The 20,049-nt window shown below is 41.7% G+C and overlaps 1 protein-coding gene across 1 annotated transcript in view; it reads left to right on the top strand.

The window, feature by feature from the left end:
• The window catches only part of BRSK2 (BR serine/threonine kinase 2), a 326,862-nt gene that overhangs the window by 209,738 nt on the left and 97,075 nt on the right, over nt 1–20,049 (top strand). Inside the window, 1 exon segment of the mRNA XM_075502349.1 lies at nt 7,467–7,552. Coding sequence (XP_075358464.1) covers nt 7,467–7,552 — 86 coding nt within the window.

Below are 20,049 nucleotides of genomic sequence, written 5' to 3'. Positions count from 1 at the left end.
ATATTCCCTTAATGGGATTCAGCATCTCCTGCATCCTCCACCCACTCTTTGGCTCAGACATTCCAATGTTGTGTTTGGTACTGCCCGTATTAAATCTATAATGTCTCAAATAATACAAGGAGCTCTGCACTTGTATTATTTGAACTCTCCGTACCCCTCAATTTTGCAGCTTGTTTCTCCTCTGTGTGTAGTGACTGTTTTTCCGTAGCTGAGCACAGCAGTCCACAAGGCATTAAATGTTCTTGAATATACCTTCTACCTTCAGTAGAAGTAACTTCTAAAACGAGTTATGAACTGTGCTCCTTTCCTGCGCTCCTGACTTCTTGCTCTTGTGTTCTTTGACGTATACATCCCTAAAATGAGCCAGGCATAAGTTTGTTGGTCCTTCAGGGGGAAAAAGCTACAGATGAGTACTGCCTACAGTATTGCTTGTGGGGGCTAGACTTGAATTTCTAAGTTTGGGTTGAGCACTGCAGGTCTGGCATGGCAGGGAGGGCTGTGCACACAAGAGGGACTGAGGATGCTGCTTTGGAGCAGCATATATCGGTGTTCACACAGGCTTGGCTGTGGCTGCTGATTTGGGGTGGCGGGTTTCTCATAAACACTGGGCTGACTGCACAGGAGTTAGTTTTTTTTCCCCTAGCAAAAAAACCAGCTGTGCAAACATTCTGCTTCAGGTCAAAGAAAGCACAGTGCGCATTAACATTAAAAACCAGGATAAGGAGGGAAAAAGAAAGGCAAGTCAAAGATCAGGTTATTTCTCCTGCAGAGTGGCTGTTGGTTTGTGTCCTGTGTCCTGCACTACGCGGCTATGGCAGCCAGGATGTGGCACTCACTGAAGGTGACAAGAGGCACAGGGAGGCTATTTGCCTTCTGGTGTAAGGGGCCAATTCTGCTGACTGCTGGCAGAGACTTGCACATCAGTCACTCATTAGCTGTGTACCACTGGGCAGCAGATAATCTCAAGTGCTGAATGAATAAATCCATTCCCTGTCAGCTCCCATCAGTGTCTCTTGCATGAAGCCTTCATGCTTCTTAAGGAAGCATACGCTGCAGATAAGTCTAAGTGCCATATTTACTTGGTAGCCTATGGCAGAGCGCTGAGGAGCATTGCAGGTGTTAACTACCAAGTTAAATCATTAGGTTCCTGGGTAGGATTTTCCATGGTTAGATAACCCGTAGGATCAAAACCCTGTCATTTCAGGACCTTGGAATCAATATGCCAGGCCAGGTCAGGAGTCCCCTCCTGTTGTGGAGGTGTGTTGGCACCAGCAGAAAGGATTTCCAAGAAAATTCTCACAGTATCCCTTTGGCTGATTTCATACCCTTAGACTTTATGCCAAATTTTGAAATTCAGTGGAGCTTTAGAGTTGCAGTTTTGAAGGGACTTTGAAAAATACTTGTTTCAGTAAAGTCAAGTAGAAAATGACATTCTGTTATAATAGCAGTTTGTGGAAAATAAATTTCCCTACTAAAGCTTTGGTATAGAAGTTTGCACATGCAAATTTTAACATCAAATACGCATCTCACTTGCTTCTCATACATACCTATTTTCATTTGCATTTATGGGGAAAGCTTTAGCTTTGAGAAGCATGCATGCAAACAAAAATTGTGGTGGAATGAGCCCATAATAGGGCTTCCAATAAAATGAGGAACTGATCAGCTTTCCAGTAATTTTGTCTGTTTGTTGTAAGTATTTTGTACAGCATTGTCTAGCTGCCTGATTCTGTGGAGATCTAAGTCTAGTTTCCCCCCTCGTTTATCCACTTTTTACAGAATCTTCTTGTAATTACTAGTACTTAGCAGAAAACCTGTATTCATCTTGAAGCATTTAATTAGTCAAAATTGTGTAATAGAAGATTTCTTCCAGATACCACTTAATGATCATTAGAAGGTCTGATTCAAAGTCCACTTAAGTCAATTGATGCCTTTTGTTGACTTCAATATATTTTGAATCTGGCTCTTTATATTCAGAAATGTGAAGCTAATGGCTACAATAGCAGCAGGAAATACTCTCTGTAGATGGACAACTTCTGTGGTTCTCCGTTTGCTTCCATAATGGCCTGCTGAAGAAGTTTTCGATAAATGTAATGAAAGGCCACTTTAAGTGAAAAATCAACTAAATTCAGAGCTGCAGAGGAAGATATTTTAATGTTTACTCACTTAAAACCTGATTTTTTTCCACTTCAACTGTATTTATGCTCCCATTGGATGCAACTGATATAATGTGGTATTGCTTAGATTTGGTAATGGCTTAAGTTTGTTTGGAAGAATGATATCCCCGCAGCAGTGACCCTACAGGACATACTGGGTCTACAGTTACTTGTCATATAAAGCCATTTCTGATTTAATGCTGTTCTCTTCTGGCTTCAAGAGTAGCCTGTTTTTTCTGTGATTATGAGAAAGAGTGAACAGGTGACCTAGATGGTCTTCACCAAAGCCAGTCATTTTTCACCATTTTTAACTTTCAGTCCCACATAACATGGAAGCAAATGTACCAAATTAATAAAATCCCGGGGTTTGTTCCTGGGATACATCTGTTACGGCAGGAATGCAGACTTTCCAGAGAACTTGAGGTTAGTTTCTTCCTATCCAATACCTTTGGTTTTGCCACTCCAACTCAGTGAAGTATCACAGTGATTTACTTTCTGCTTTCTGTGCTCTCATCATGGAAATGCAGATTACTGCACAGCAGGCCAGACACTGGAGAAAGCAGGTACTTTGGTACAAGGTTTCCAGCCTGAGTTCTAGCCTGAGGAGTTAGATGAGCATCCAAATCTCTGCATCCTTTGAAGTTCATCCTGAGTCTAAATAATTCTGAACTGAGAAAAAGTTCATGTCCAGGTTGAGTTTCTAGTAACTGAGGGACAGCCATGAGTTCTGAAAAGTATTTCATTAATTACTTCAAAGCAAAGCAGAGTCAACATTAGAGAGCTTGATTTTCACATGAAAACCTACCACACCACCACCACCACCATTTTGCTCTGAGTAGGAAAAACAGCACAACACATTTGCAGCCTGCAGGGCTTTATTCCCCCTCGTTTCTTCTGCAGCTCCAGACTTCCTTCTCAGGCCAGTGTTTTGGGCAATATGGGAGCCACTGATGTTAATGGAGAAAGAGAGAGCTTTGTGGTGTGCTGCTTGTGAACTTCAAAGCATCTGAGGAGAAATGTCATCTGCTGTCTCCCAGCTTTTTGTCATAGGTGTTCTTTGAGAAACACTGCTATTAATGACTGTTGCTTACTGCTTGCACAGATTTGGTAGATAAAATACAGCGTGGTAATTCGAGACAGCTGTCCACTTCATTTTTCAAGTTCTCACAGCACCACATGGGTGATGGGTGATCCAATTGTTATTGAGCAAATGAATACAAGAGGAAAGGAAACTTTCTTTATCACTGAGACAAACCTTCAGGCTCCCTCAAGCTGCCCTCCTTGTCTTCTAGGTGAATTAGCACTCCATGTGTCTGTGAGTTGGAAGGCAAGAGAGTAGAGTGCTTGTTGCCACTGAAGACTGTGCTGATGAGATGGGCTTAAACCAGAGAGATGCGATTTCCTCTGGGGGAGAAGGAGGGTGAAGTAAAGACGGAGGAGAGGGAACCAGAGTTTTGCATTATTCCTCTAAGGATTGTGTTGCCCCTGTGTTGTGCTTTGTCATTAGCCAAATTGCTGGAGCATCCTGTCAAATCAGCCTCCAGCATAGATTTTTAAAACCTCTAATTGGCACCTGCAAGGTTACAAGTTAGTGATGTGTCTCCATTTGCCCTGCACAGCCTTACACAGCTCTTTCCCCCAGCTCCAAGGCGCTGGAGTGCTGCACAGTCAGTAACCTACCGTGGTATGAGGCAAGCCAAGCTGTAGTTGGGACCCTGTGACATGACCCAGCATTTGTGTGACAGAGAAAGCTTCACTTTTTTCCTTTCTCTTTTAACTATTATGCGAATGTTTCTCCATGTTTCCTGTTTATCACAGACTCTGAGCCTCCCTAGATAGGCTATTCTGAGCTTGGCCTGCTTTCTGATAATTGCATCTGCATTAAAGCAAACACCCCTGCAGGGTTTCTCCATTCCCCTGTTCCTTGCCAGCTCTGAGCTGGACAGCACTCCGTGGCTTGCAAGCACAGGGATGCGCAAAAAAGGCATGCCAAGGGCTGGCAAATCTCTGGGGAAGAAGGCAAAGTTCCGTGCTATTTCACGCCTCTTGTTTTGCCAGTGAGTTCAGATACCTCTCCTTTGCTAATGACACGGTGGCTGCTAGGTCCTCCTGAGCCATCAGTAAAATCACTATTGAGATCTACAGTCTGTGTCCAACCTGTATCAATTACTGAATTCTCTGTGAGGATATAAAAAGTGAATAGGATCCAGGAGAGTCACACATTAGTAATGACTGCAGTAGTAATTCTGAGAAGGTGGTCTGTTGCACCTTTTTGTGAACTGTTGTTTTTCTTTGGAAGGGAAAAGAGGCAGGGCACTGCTGTAAGATTTTTGAAGATGATCTTTATCAGATTGCTGTTTAGAGAGCTGGGAATCTCTAGTTCTTGAAGTAATACAGCCATTAGTGTCTTGCTCCTCTACATGGGGCCAAGGCCTGGACTATGAGAAGTACAGTAATGACACTTTTCCTTCATAAAGCCCCTTTTCACTGAAGGATTATACAAAGTCTTACTGAGATGAGTAGATTAGTTTTGTCCTTGGTTTGCAGCTGGAAGAGGTAGCAGACTGTGGAAAGCTGACTGCTGCCTGTGCTGGAGTGGTGCAACACACCATTGAACTGAATACATTGTAGTGAAATGCTGCCAGGCACATCAAGCCAGATGTTTTCTGCATACCTGGGATTGAAATCAAGACCTTTGAAACTGTAGTTCCTCTCAGGATTTAGTTCCCAGGAAGTTAAAAATATGCACAGAACCTTCCATACTCACACACTTAAAATGATTAAAGTAAAGTAACTCAGGTTATTTCTTTTTAATTGGTTCCGAGCATAAATCTGTAGGTAGTAAGTAGATACTTGCTTTCTGGTCTGATTTTCTCTTATCGAACATAGGCCATGCAGTGCTGTAACTGAATCCTCTCCTCCAGTCACTGCCTCTTCTCATGCTTTAGGACAGTAACCAAGCAGGACCCTGACTGGATGCTGCCATCCATCACTCACTTGGTCTGAACGTACATTGCCACTGCACCCACCAAGAGGTTTTTCAGAATGGAATCTCCAATGCAGTTAGACAACCCATCTGCAGGGAATTTCATCTTTCACAGGCATGATATCCCCCAGGAGGGAGAATGGGGTTGGATGATCCCTGCTGTAGTTAGTGCAATGGTGACATTCACCATGAAGTACCTGGTCTCCCCCATCCAAAGGGAACTTTGTTGGAGTCCCAGTTTCTGAGCAGCTGTGGTACATGGTGCTGATGGTGAACCTCAGTACTATTGCAAGAGTGTTGTGGGAGTGGGTGCTTCCTCTGTTTTGTTTTTTCTCATTCTTGAACCAAATCCAACTTTATCAACTATAGGGCTGAACAAGCCCTCTGCAAATACCATTGCCTATCTTGTAAGATAAAAGAGTAATAGGTCTTTTTGAAGAGGAGACAAAAATGGAATAAACTAGCTCTCCTCCTGTTTTTTTGGTGGAATAGCTGTACAGTTGAAATCTACCCAACTTTCATTTCCTATTTGTATAAACGGCTTTCATCTAAGTGCTGGTCATGAGTAAGTTACGCCTACAGAGCTGTCACCATCAAGTACAGTGTATCACTGAATTCGTAGCAGTTCTGGCAGTGCTGATCTGCATACATACATGTTTACATGCATATGCATGTACACACTTAATTCCATTACAGCTTCCCGATACACTTTTCTCTTCCTCACTTCTCTGAAGGAGCTATTTCCAGAGATCCCAAGCGTGGAAGTGGATCTTTCAGATTACTTTTGACTCTGCAGAGAGGAATAAGTGTCTTTGAATGACTAAGATTGACACGTGTACGAACACCCTTTCCTCCGTCCTGATATGTGAGGAAGGCCAAGGGTGATGTGGTATGAGAGTTGCTTTTGCTGTTTTTGTGTGGTGATGTAGAGGAAGAGAGATCTGGGGTGATAACCAACATGCTGGGAAATCCTCCTCCTCTGCACAGTGCTGGAAAACTACCACTTTCCAATTTCCTGCCAAGTATCTTACTGGCATTCAGGGAAAGTTGTCTGTGTTCAGCCTTAGCAGAGGGTGGTATCTCAGGAAATTAAAGCACATCAAGAACTAAAGCTATGCTGGGGCAAGTTCGTAATTGCTTGTGTGATCCCTGCAGGGGAGATGTTCAGGGATGGTTTTGTAGTTTGTTCATGTTTTGTTTGTTAGCATAGCAGCTCCAGGACAATCAGTTATTTGAAGGACTGGAAAAAACCTACCTAGTTGTCCTTGTTTGCTTCTTTAGGTCTTTTTCCTGCCTTTGTGGATTCCTGGAAATTTGTCATGCCCAACTGTGCAATGCTTAGACTGCGTCTTGTTGCAGAGTGTATTTCAGTAATCTACCGTCTCCACAATGCTACATTAATTCCCTTCAAGTTAGCCTAGGTCAAATCAGAGCGGTTACAGTGTGGCTTTGAGCAGCAGAGAGCAATCTTCCTAGCAGCTGAGAAATTGCACTGACTCCATCTCTAATGAATACCCTTAGTAAATTCAAGTTAAAAGCACCACGGCAGTCATGATAGGAATTTTGGGTGAGAACAGGGCTTGAGCTAATTACAGGGACTTAGTCACAACTTGTTAACTCTGTGTTGAAGACATGCTCTTAGGAGTAGCCATGCTCGGACAGATTGGGAATTGAGACAAAGCACAGTCTTAGGCTTAAGGCTCTGAACACTGCATCTCCAGTAATCGGGTTTAATTTCTTGTTAATTCCTTGTACTTCTTATGTCACTTCTTATATTTCTTTCCCTTTCTGTGCCTCAGTTCTGCAGCTATAAAATCACATTGCTGCCTGTCTTCTGCTCTTTGTCTCCCTTGCATATACTGCAAGTTCTTCAGGATGGGGATTTTCTAATATTAATTGAGTATGCAATATGTAGTGCAGCATGGCCACACCTGTGCCTGTGGAAGATTGGGAGAGCCCTAAGTGATATCTTAGAGTTTCTGTACTTTGAGAATATTTCACTGGCTTTGGATTGTGAGGCAGGAACAACCTTGACTGCTCATATAACTCCTACAGCTAATTTCCTTTGGTAGATTTGGGACTTTTCTTTCAACCTTGAAATTTTGCTGGTTTTCTGTTCCGCCGGGCAGGGAGTGCTGAGGCTGAATAAATTGAATTTTTCTTAAATTATATGAGTGCTCTAATATCATACATTGTTATAAATTGCCGTATCCTCTGCATATAAAGAGGAATGGAAAATGGATAAATGGGAAGAAAATGTGTGATGATATCTAATTTATTCTAAGACCAAGCTTTTAATCTTCTCCATTTCTTTTTGTTTCTTCCAGGTGGAGCGGGAAATAGCCATCCTGAAGTTGATAGAACATCCCCACGTTTTAAAGCTTCATGATGTTTATGAAAATAAAAAATATTTGTAGGTATTACTGGCTTTTGCCAGAGAAGGGGGAAGGGAAGGAGGAAGGAAGGGAGGGAGATGAGGGTTTTGGAACTTGGTAACATTTCTGAAAGAATGGAGCAGGATGTGTTTTCACCCTCAGCTGGTGTCCATGTGATATCTGGTACTTGGATGAGGAAGGAACACTCCTTATTTCCTTGGCTTTTCTCATTTTATTCTCTGTACTTTACTTATATGCTGTGTCTTATCCTACTTAAAATGGAGGAGAGAGGACAAACCAGTGTTTTCTATCAAACAGCAAGAGGGGCACAAGGTTTGTACCTGTAAGATCTGGAACCATTTTGAATCAAAACTGTAACAGACTGTTACAGTGGATAATTTGGATAACCTCCCTTGCCCGATAGTTTTCATTGAAACCCTTGACTCTCACTAAGAATATTTTAGATTTGCCCCATCAATAACAATTTTTGGTTTTAAGGGCTGCTGAAATCTCCTGATGGTTCTGCAGTAACAGTTAAGTAGCAGAGCCTTTTTTTTTTCAGATCATTGCCAGTGCCAGACAGGGATGTTGTCCACAGACAGAGTCATTTTAGTTTGACAGGGCACTAGTTATGTTGAATCTGTTGTCAGACAAACAGGCCACATTAATCTTGGCACAACACAAAAAAAAATCAATGTTCTCCAAATGGAAAAGGGCAGCCCAGTAGGGAACCCAGTGTGTTTTTAGCTTTTTAACAGGTTATTGCAAGTAGAAGAGAGTGGTTAAAAAAAAAATTAAACTATTTTTAAAAACCACCATCCATTGGTGACCTCTCCTTAATGTCACAACACAAGAAGGGAATGACTGTTTACTCAAAGAAAGTGTGTTGAATGGGGGTAACAATCCCTCATGGACTAGTCAGCCAGTCTCGTTACTGGAGGAATGAATTCCTATTCCGAGAACTGCGGCCTCTGTGCCTACGGGTTAGCTTAGTAGAGCAGGCAGTAATTTCTTTCGGATTCCTCATCCTCCTTTGGGGCAGAGCCTGCCATCCACAGTGAAATGCGGTTGCCAGAGTGAGCTCGTGCAGGCACTGGGTGGAGGCTGGCTCAGATGTTCTCTGAGCTGCATGCTGAGTGCTCTATCCTCAGTGGCATAAATGGTCAGGGGTCCATTAAGCCCAGTTTGTCCCAGCTGAGGACAGAGGCCCAGATCTAACGCAGCCTGCTCTGCATGCAGGAGAAGGGTAGCAAAAGGAAATAAGGCTTTACAGCCAATAAGTTCTCCTTCAATCCTGAAAAGAGAGGCACTATTTGTAAGAGTACATTCCCCTGTATTGTAGTTTAAAGGGGGGTAGGATGAGGCCTCAGGCTTTCTTTTGGTGAAAAGAGAGGGAATATTCTTCTTTGTGATCCTTGTTTATTTGTATGTTGTGTTATCTTAGGTATACACAGACATAAACACACACACACTTGCATAAACACAGCATACAGCTGATGTGTTCCAGGTAGGTGTAGTATACTTGAGCGGTGGAGACAATGTATGAATACATGAAGAAGAAAGGCCATGATCGTCACTTGCAGTGAAGGGATGGGTTATAGAGGTGCTAAAGCTTTCTTCTTGCTCTGAATACCTTCACAGCAGCTGAGCTGAGCTCTCCTTCTTTACCCCAAAAGACTTGGGGGCTATTTTGCTCCATGTGAAAAATACCTAGTGCTCAGAGCAGTGGGGATGGTCTTGCACAAGATTTCCAAAAAATTACTGCATTCCTTGGCAGGAAAATATCATCCTGCTGAAAATCACCTTGAAAAGGGAAGCATCCAGTATCTTTAAGCTATATCTGGATATCCTGGCTTCTAAAAAATGTTGGGCTCCAAAGTGTGCTTTGCCGGTGACTGTTTAGCCCGTTTAACAATCACTAAGTCGTCTTTGTGCTGTAGCTCCTCTACCTGTAAGATTGAGCTGCCCGCATCTCCCCGCAAAGGCACTTTGCTGAAAGACACTGACTGTTAATTATGTTTCATTTTTTTATTAGTCACTATTTTAAAGAAAGGGCACAATGCTGAGCTTCCGCCAAGCCTCTGTGTTCAAAATTAGAAACAGCCATGGCCTTGGATAAATCTAACAGGTGGAAGAGAGTGCTTGTGGAGGGGCAAAGTGTGTGGGGGCTGAGAAGTGTCTATGCATGTACTTTCCCAAATAATAAGACACAGTGACCTCTAGTTCTAACCAGCATCAAAAAAGGGATTGCTCTCTGGTTGTGGCAGCACCTTTCCATCATGCATGCCATCTCAGCAGTAATGGTAGTGGCATGGTTTCAGAGGAGCTCATGAATTATGGGTCATATTTCAGATGCCAGAGACTAATCACGATGCAGCGCTGGGAGTATTTCCTCGATAAATGTTAATTTCACAAATCATGTTTGACTTTTGGTTTATGATTTAATTTATGACAAGGGGCTTTGGTTGAGTAGGTTCCTAATGCAACTATGAATCAAATCCTTTTTCCACAGTTTATTTAACACTGAAAATTAGTTTTAAAAAATAATAATAAAAATCTGTTAGCATATGTGTGTTAGCCTAGCAGTCATTTTCTGTTTGTTTTGGTGGGTTTTTTTTACCAAGATGGTTGGAGAGATGGAGGTGGCTATGAGCTCTAAGACTTCCAGCTCTATAGCCAGTATTTTGAGTTGTCTTTATTTAGTAAGACTGTGGACGTAGGTGCATAGGGGAAAACGCAGCTGCACTGTGGCTCTCTGTGTGTATGCTGATATACCACCTCAGATATACAATAAGTTGGCTAAACTAGCAATATTACTGACAGTTGAATTATTTCATATTTGTTGTATGATCACACTGATGGCCTTCAAGCAATATTGGGAGTCCACAGTAATAGGTAATTTAGAAATAGCTATAGACAATCTATGCGTCCTTCTCTCTCATCATATAATGTTAATAGCCAAAACAGCCAGGAAGGGGAGGATCATCCTCCCATTTTAAAGATCAAGAATGAGTTAAAGTAGCCTGGTATGGGGTAAGCCCAGAGTTAAGAACTTAAATTGCTGGTTCATAATGGGGAATGATCAATGAGCTACCAAAATTTGTGTGCGCACCATTCATTTTGACTAACCCAGTTCAGACAGTCAAGAATTTTAGGGAAATGTAAATAAACTAAGGGAATGAGCAAGGCGATAACAAAGCTGATAACAAAGTTTTCGTGTGTCCTTGTAATACACATTGGAGGGGAAACACTCCTTTGGTTTCTGCATTGCAAATGAACTGTGTGAACCTGGGTGATGGTCCTCTTTTCTCTGTGCTGTGTATAGAAAAGGTCTTTCTTCAATTGGCCCTAGATAGAATTTGTGTAGCAAGTGGAGAGGAAGATGGAGTTCATACACTGTTAGCAGCTCTACCACTGTGAATGAGCAGGAGGTAGTGCTGCTAACTTGTGAGCAAACTTGTTGAGGATTAAATAAGAGGAAACACGCAAAGCCCAGTCCTTCATGAGTGAAGTGGTCAGCTCAGTTTTTTTCTAGGAAGCAATCTTATGCTTTATTCTTAAATCTCCGATATGTGCATTTACTACATTTTATGCAGTAAATTCAGCTTTCCTTTTGATCTTAGAAAAGCAATTGTCCCACTGTTGGAGGAGCTGTTAGCATGGCAACCTAAGTGCCATCATACAGTCCACGGGAGATGGACCTTCCCTTTCTAAAGGGGATAAAGCTGACTGATACAGTTTTGCTGCAGAACTCCCAACAGGGGTGGCATTATCTGTTTGATCTCATTTGATTAGCTATTTAGTTTAAATTATCAGGGGTTTGGCAGGGAGTGGAAATGAGCTAGAATAAAGACATCCTAGGACCACTCCATGCCTTTTTCTTTCAGATGTTTATACTAGTATTTCTCAATTCCCTTTCCATCAATGTCTATATATATATATATATATGTACATTTCTATTTATAGGTGCATACAGATATGTTTATGTATATATATGGATGGATTTATATCAATTAATTTTTGAATCTTCACACTTAAGAGTTCAAATTTTCAAATTCTGTGGGAGCATTTATTTTAAATCTCTATGTTGTCCAACTTGATTAGCATTTTAAACAAGAATCTGTTTTGAGAGAAGGAGTGGACATCAGAATATTGTTCTCTGAAATGCACTATGCATTCATCAGCTCTTTTTCCAAGCACAGATCCCTTTTTCATCATTCAGCAGTACAGTGCTATCACTGGGCAAGTGCCCAAACCTCATTGCAATGCACACAACATACCACTTCCTGATTTCAGAGGTGAAGGTGCTTCCCAATGAGCCAGATACAAAATTAAAATGTCCTCCTACCCGTGCATAACTCACGTTTCTGGCTTATACAAGATCAGCTGACAGCAGGAGTCAAAGACTTACAACTCTGGTGGTACCTGCAGAGGCATTCATGCTGCCAGTCCTCTCCTGCAGGGTTTTCCTGTAATTCTGTTTACTTTTGTTGAAAACTAATTGTGAGGTGCCAGAGGATGCAAGAAAGAGAAACAAGGATTCTGCATGTTCTTCTGTTATTGGTAGCCCAGGACTTTGACATTCGATCCATCTGCAGGGAAACCTGTCTAAAGGCAGAAGGAGGGTTCAGAACGTTGGAGCAGCTCCAAGGGCTCAGCACTGAAAATTAATTTTGTGGTAGGTATGCTTCTTGGTAGTCTGGTTGCGGGGTGTCAGATGCTGTGGATGCAGGAAAAGGACATAGAACAAGACTGGGAGACAAAATGATGTTCCACCTGAGCCTTGATTAGAATTAAGAGAAATATTCATAACCAGCTACTTTGACCCCTTTTCTTCTGCTGTTGACTTGTTTTAGTACTGTCATGAATTACAAGCGCGTGTAACCAAAGGAAAGCCAGTCAGCTGTAGGAGTGGAGCCAGCGCACATGAGGTTTTGAGTCAAGGGTGGGCCTGGAGATGAGGAGCTGGCTAGAGGCCAGGGGAAGGGGAGGGCGTGCTGCGCCGAGGACAGGTGTCACTGCTTGCAGGAGGGTGGCCAGCCTGGCACAAAGCAGGGCTTGCACAGAGGTGGTGGTGATGATTAATACTACGCCCTCTGCAACACGGTCTTAATAAGCTCCACCCAAAAGCCTGACTGTATCTTCTGCTCGCGGCTGACACGTGTGCTTGCGTACCATCCAGGCCATGATGCTGGGCTTGGGAGAAAACAGGCCCATAGTGGAGCAATTCTGACATGAGCAAAGGTCAAGGGGAGATGTAGCTCCAGAGCCACAGTATATTTACATGCCTAATTTTTCTTTCAGGCTTCAGTAGCCAATGTTGTGTGTGTCTGGGCCCTAGTTGTTAAAGGAAAGGCCACTTAGCTCTGAAGAATAAAACTCAAAAGTATATGGTCACTAGCAGAATTGCAGTAGTGAGCTGATGGGTGTTATCTCAGCTCTGCCTGTCCTGTGCTCAGGATCCCTCTGGCTGGATCCATTCTATATTGCGTGCCTGAATAGGATGGCTGCTTTAGTGCCTTGGCATGCATGACTACACACCATGAAGGCACAGCTCAAAACACCTTTCATCCCCAATAAATCAAAGGTACAGAGCACAACAGCGTAATCTCCTACTAAGTCTCTTTTCCCCAAAAGCCTCAACCTGTTCATGTCCACACGTAATGAGCAATCAAATACAATCTCCATTCAAACAAGCATACTAGAGTTAAAATTCTCTTTTGAAAAAAAAAATCTAATGCATGCACATTTTCTTACAGGCGAGGGAAAAAAAAAATAGAGTTCCTGGCCTGGTGCCAAATTGGGGTTTAAAAATTCATGCCCACCATAAGAATTTATATAACTTGTGAATAATTTATAGGTTGTGCCAATAACAAGGGGCTTAGTATCTGATAGAGATTATTTAATCAATAGAAAACAGTGCAGTGAAAAAGCCGTCAAAGAACTACAACATGTCAGTCTGGGCTGGGCAGCTTTTAACCTCTTCCCTGCTACACATGTCCATTCATATATATGTATGGAAGGACATTTTGTAAGTAGGGTGGTAGCATGGAAGCAGAATTGCCAGGATGTTTTTCTTCTAGAGGCTTTTCTTCAGCAGTCTGCTGTTCCAGACAGATCCCTTGCTGATTCACCGGAGCTTTGAAATGTAATGAGGTTTTTAGCGCTTAGCTGAATTGGTCAAAAGGAGTAGTTAATTTCTCGTGAATAATCTGCTGGGGATTGTGGGTTACTGTGAGATGGTTCAGAGTTCATCAAGATTGGTGGCAGTGCTATTTGGCACATCCCATTTGTGGTGCAGCTGTTTCCATTTGCGTTTGATTCTGTTGCCAAACTTCAAGAGGTTTTTACAGATGTGGGCACTAATAAACAAAGGGTCAGAAAAGAACTAAAGATGTATCTGTCTTTATAAAGGAGATTGCTACCTGACTTGTGTCCCTGGCCTCGGTAATTGCTTAGACATCTGCATCAACTCCAAAGTGTCTTGGTCCATGCCATGTTCCTCAGTTTTAGGATTATGCTCATGATTTTCATATAGTAATCAACTATTAAGTCATAAAACAGAGTAGCTGAGCTTCTCAGCAGGTGTGGTCATTTCATGACATGTCTTACCCAAAGGCATCACAAAACAGTAAACTATTGAGCATAGAGGAAGCAAGCAGGAACTCTCCTGATTTTTCTTGTCTTTGCGTGTATCTCTTTCTATATAACTGCATCTGGGTTTTGTATCTTGCTGGAGTGCATGCCTGAAGTTGTGAATCTTAAAAGTTAGCCAGTGCCACGTGAATATCCAGTCTAACTTCTGGCATAGTAAAAGTCCTAGAACAACACCCAGTGGTGTGTGATGGTACCCAGTGGTACATTCAGGCTTATATAGAAGACCAACCTACTTGTTTAGGTTTAAGCGAGATTGTGTGTCATATGTGTAAATAGCATACCATTTATTAAAAAACTGATTATTAACTGGTTCCCTAACAGACAGCTAATCACATGCCCTGATGAGCAAACTTTCTATTGCCTGACCAAAACAAGAAGCTGTGTGAACTGACTACCATTCCTAGAGCACCAGAGAGTATTTCTTGTTACTCTTTTTTTTTTGCATTTATAATACTTACCCGAAATACTTTGTGTTTCAGTATGAGCTTTCATCTAAAGATCTCTATCCATTTAACGCTTTGATAATAATAAATACATTTGTATTGCCACAGAGGACCTAATTTGTGTAGCTGTGAATGTCTCGTAAATTGTCTTCATCTGTAAGGCTGAGAAAACAGGAGCTGCATACCCGCACTGGGATGTATAGTGATGGGCCGCTGCGGGCAATCCCATCTGGCAAGAATTCTAGTATTTCACACCATTCTTGCTAATGGCTTAAACACAGCTTTTCCTTCTTTACAGATGATAACTGGTATGTTTGTTTTGGGTTTTTTTGTTATTTTGCCATAAATATCTTGTAATGCATGGTCCTGGTGTTCTCTGTGCCAGTTAGTCTTTCTTTAACAGCATTTTTCCAAGCATTGCTCAGAGCCAGCCTGTTTCTTTTGTTAAAGTCCTGCTTTGGAGGTAGCATATAGCTGCCTTGCCTTAGTGAGAGCTCTGTGAGTTATTCCTCAAAGCTCCGTAGGGTTTGGGAAAAGGCATCCTTTAATAAGTTGTAGCATAGTCCACCAGATGGGAAGGAGAAATCATCACCAAAAGTGTCTTTATTGCTGTTTTAAGTGATGTCTTCATAGTATTGTAGCACAAAGGCAACCTGGTCATGGAGAAGACCTTGCTGTGCTGGCACTGGACAAGAATGGGACAAAACCAGAGCCTATGCCCTAGTCAGCTTACAATCCAAAACACAAAGCAACTGTTGGAAACCCTGTGGTGGGGAAGTCCAAGCTGTTGTCAAGCATCACAGCAAAGAACAGCCTTCAGGAAGGAGCTGAAGAAAAATGATGATGTAGCTCTGTCATTAACAATGACGCTCTTCTAAGTGTAGGGGGGGGGGTGTTGTGAGAGCACAGAATTGTTTGCCTGGATATTTAACAAGTGGATGGTAGAACCTGGCTTTGGAGGCTGGTCAGAGACAGAAGTCAACCTCAAAGGCCAAGGAAGAGATCCTAGATTGGTTACAGAAGGGGCTACAAGGTATCTAGAAGTGAAGGCAGCTAGTTCATGTTAGATATAGTATAAAAAAAGGAGACAATGGAGGCATGGAAGGAGTGGTCAAAGTGGAAAGCTAAGAAAATGATACTGCAGTGATGATCTGATATCTATTTTGAATTGCCAGCAGTGGGGCAAGAATGTATTGATCAAAGTGAAAGAGATGATGATGAATCAATTTAGATACAAGATATCTAGCTAAAATTAGACATGAAATTTTCGCCATATGGGTGGATAGGAGAATCATAATCTTCGAGGTATAATAAAGAAAACATCTAAAAGATACCAGTACAACCAAGTTGTAGGAACCTAAAGAAAGCCTGAGTCAAAGGTAACACCTGTACTACAAGCCTGAATCGTAATCAAACAAGCAGTGTTGTCCCTAGGAGTAGAGAAAGGAAGAATTGTAATGAGATGGTGAGGCTAAGAGTTCTGTTTTAACCTTGTTGTGTTTGAGCTGATGATAGAACAACCAAAGACGTTAGAGATGAAAACCAACATTTTAGTTTATTCAGGAGAAAAGGAAGAATACTGATTTTTTATCTGAGTGTCTAAATTTTGCAAAATTTTTTTGTGTGTTTTGGGGCAAAAGTCACAGCTTTTTTTTTTTTTTTTTTTAACTTCTGGTAGTGGCATCATAAATCCTCACAGCCCTGTCAGGTAGTTAGCATAGTTGTATACAACCAAAAATACAGTCATTATAGACAAAATTGTTGTTGATCAACAGATATTTATTGATCATTCCCAGGGGAAAATGGACCATCCTCTGTGTTTATAGGAGTCCTGCTGACATGCAGGATTTGGAAAAGACTAAAATGACTCGAAGGATGCAGGAATGATGTGAAACTGGTGGGCTGTCACATCTTGTGATCCACAGAATACAGGCAAGTTGGCATAATGAGGAGGAGAGGCACAGTGCTTTTTTGTTAAATTTCCAGTCTAAGCTACAGAACAAGCCACAGTCAACCATGGGCAGGCTACTGTGAATTAGAGAGCTCTGGAATCTGTGCTGGTTCCTGGTATAGCCAGAATCTGAGGGGCACAAAGGTAGTTTAAGACCACATTTCTCCATATTCATCTTGGCTGCTCCATGTCTTTCACATGCAGAAATCACCCCTCCTTTGCTATATTGTTTAGTTTTCGTTATTACTTCTTTACTGGTTTTGTTCCTGAAAGAGTAAATAAAATGAACCAAAAAGAAAGAAAAGAGCCTAGGATTATTCTAAGCTTGCTTTTATAAGCTGCATGCACGTCTCTGATATGATATGTAGTGGGTCATTTGAGGTTAGGAACTTAGAGCTTTTATTGGGGAGGTGGTGATGATGGGATGCAGATGGGAAAATGGCAAAGGGAATAGATAGAATGCTGCTGCACTCAATCTCTCTGCTCCTCTCCAATAGATGAAATTATTCTTGTATTAAGCATTCAGCTTCTTTGTCTTTAAAGACCAAAGTCTTGTCTTCTTCAAGCTCTGAAACTTAACCAGAGGTTTTTTGTTTTGTGTCTTGGCTTGAGCAGGGACATGAGATACCATGCGAGACGTGGACCTCGGTGTCTTTATGAAAGCAAGCTGTGGCCTGTGAAAATTTTTGCAACCTGTTAAAGAATATATCTAGTGAGGAAAACAAGTAACAGAGAACTTATTTTTAACACCACATGCACTTGGCTTCCTATTGAGTTGCAGAAGCCTGATGTTTTCTTGCTTTTCCAGTGTCCTAGCAAGCAGAGAGGAAATTGGTGGTGGGGACAGCATGGAGTAGAAGGCACAAGGGACCACAGGTGCTAAATTCAGCTCTGATACTGGGTGACTGTAACCCTGGGCAAGTCACTTTGCTTCGCAGTTCCCTATCAGTAAAGAACAGGAGATTAATACTTGTAATGTTTCTCTCGTGAAATGCAAGGATTAGAAGAGCTGGTGTATCCAGAGCATCCAAGATGGGAGAGCTAAGTGCTCTTACAGAGTCTTTTGTCCTAATATAGCTCCTCTCTGTATTATCACAGCAGGTAGTGTACGTGCTGCCAGCCAGAGGCTGGGTCTTTCCTTTCCTTGAACCTCCTTGCAGCAGCTATTACAGAGCAGAGTTTTCTGCATTTTTACAATACGAAGACTGATGCTGTCAATCTTATGTAGACAGGATTTTTAAAAAAAGCTTCATTCACCAGTAAGTTACTTTTCATCTCCAAATGTAATAGGAGACTAGTTCTGGTTAATGTTCTGGGATTTTTAGAATTTGCTCGCTTGCTTAGAATAAATGGGAAAAGTAGTACGATAATGAGATGAGAACCTGTCATATCTGGGAAAGATAAAAGGGAAGGGGAAACTCGGGAAAATACTTCTCAGTGTTTTTCTCCCCTACAGGCTATGTGTTATTTGCTTTCTCCTAGATCCTCCAAGAGTTGGCATTGGCATACTTCCAGTCCTATAGCACTTTGCTAAAGTAAAGGATTGTAGACGCTGATGTGGACTCAGGAGATCTGGATTCTCTTCTGTGCCACAGATTCAGGAAAGATGTAGTGTCTGTATGCCTTATTTTCCAGCCTCTGGAATAATGCTTTTTCTTTCCTTTGCTTTTTCTGTTTGTTTTTTTCTGAGTGTGTATTCTCTTCTTTTATGGAGTCACTCAGACATACTCACACATACATAGACAGATGGATGGATACAGATATACAGCATTTAGTGGGGATTGTGTAAGCTGTACAGTGGTAGTTAGAACTGGTGCAACACTTGGAAATGTTTAAACCCCCTTTGTTGGCCTGTTTGGAAATAACATATGTACTACTACTGTGCCGTGTAATGCGCCAGCAAAACATTGGCTTGCACAGAGATGGAGGCAGGTGCTGAATTATGCCCCTGTTTAGTTGAAAATCTCCTAGTTGGGGGCTATCCTAAAAAAAACCGCATCGTACTGGAGGGAATAGGGTTGGCAGGTGACCAGCTGCAAGTCTGAACTCAGAAATCCTAGCTGCAGCATAACCACGTAGTACTTGTGGAATGATCCCTGCAGCATTTATTTCTTGCACTTGACCACTGGGGAATGTGTTTGTCATCCTTCTCACTCCTGTCACGTTGGGGGCTTTGTCAGATCAGAATACATCGTTGCTGTGCTTCTCTGTGCCCCTTGACTTGTCATAGGCACAAATCTTTTTCAAATGTTCTCCCCTGTTCATTTCCATTATTATATCTGGTGCTTCTAGGTGGCAAGCAAAAATGAATAACCTTGTAAATGCTCCCTGTCTTTCAATTTGTTTTATTTTTCATACAACATGTCAGTGCATTTTTGTTGAGTGTTTTTAATAAGATGAAGTTGATGAAAATAAATTGCTTTGCAGTTCCTGCTGTGGGTGACAGAAATGCTGGGTCTGTAATTTTCCAAAACTGTGCATTTGAAACCAGTGTGGAGGGTGTTCTGTATGCCTTTAACTGCAATCATCTTCATAAAATACCTCCCAGGAAAAGAAAACAGCTAGCAATTTGAATTTTGGGGGCAAGATGCACTGCTGATCCAGCTTCTTCTGGGCACAGTGAGCGAGGGAGCTGTCAAGGAGAATTTTAGGATTGATTCTGTGCCAGGCTTGGGTCTGCCATATGGGATAGTTAGCCAGATCTGTCCCTAGTATGAGAGGGAGAATGAATTATATAGCAAACCCTCTTACCAGAGTGTCTGTTAGCCAAGGCTTGGAGAGTGAGGGTTGGGACTTGAAAATGTGGACATCCCAGTGCCCATGGCTACTGCATATTGGCTTTCTTCTGAGCAGTTCAATGTCTTGCTCAAAAAATGTAATGTGGATAAATGGTGATCTCCATATTACCAAGGTGTACTCGGTAGACAGTCTGGTAACTACTCATTTCTTTTTGGAGAGATGATAACCCACATATTCCAAATGTGATTTTCAAGTCAAGATTTTTCTCTTTTTTACTCATTTTAATGAAAAAAAAGGTCAATATTACAATATTTCTTGTAACTGTTTCTATTTTGATAAAAATTGCAGAAAATACCATATTAATTCCCTAAAGTTTAGAATTTCATTTTGTTGTCCACTTTTTTGTGCTTTTCTACTACTTATTTAGCTGGCAAGACAATATTAATGTCTGTCTCTTACTGCATTCTCTGCTGCATTTCTGTAAGGCAGGGAAATGCTTTCTCCTTGTGCTGGCTGGTAGCTGACACATGGAAGTTGCACAGGAGCTGATGATGGACCAGGAGCTCAGGTCCCACTTTTGCAACTTCAAGGCTAATGCCATTATCATTAAGCCAATTTTACTTTCCTCAGAACAGCTTTTACTCCTTCTACTGTTCCATCTTTTTGGAAACATTGAAAACGGGAATAATTAAGCCGCCAAATTTATAATAATCTTCTCCTCTTTCCATTTCAAATTTAGAAATTT

The sequence above is a fragment of the Mycteria americana genome, chromosome 5 (genome assembly GCF_035582795.1).
Source record: "Mycteria americana isolate JAX WOST 10 ecotype Jacksonville Zoo and Gardens chromosome 5, USCA_MyAme_1.0, whole genome shotgun sequence".
Lineage (NCBI taxonomy): Eukaryota > Metazoa > Chordata > Aves > Ciconiiformes > Ciconiidae > Mycteria > Mycteria americana.
This window is presented reverse-complemented; position numbering and strand designations above follow the sequence as displayed.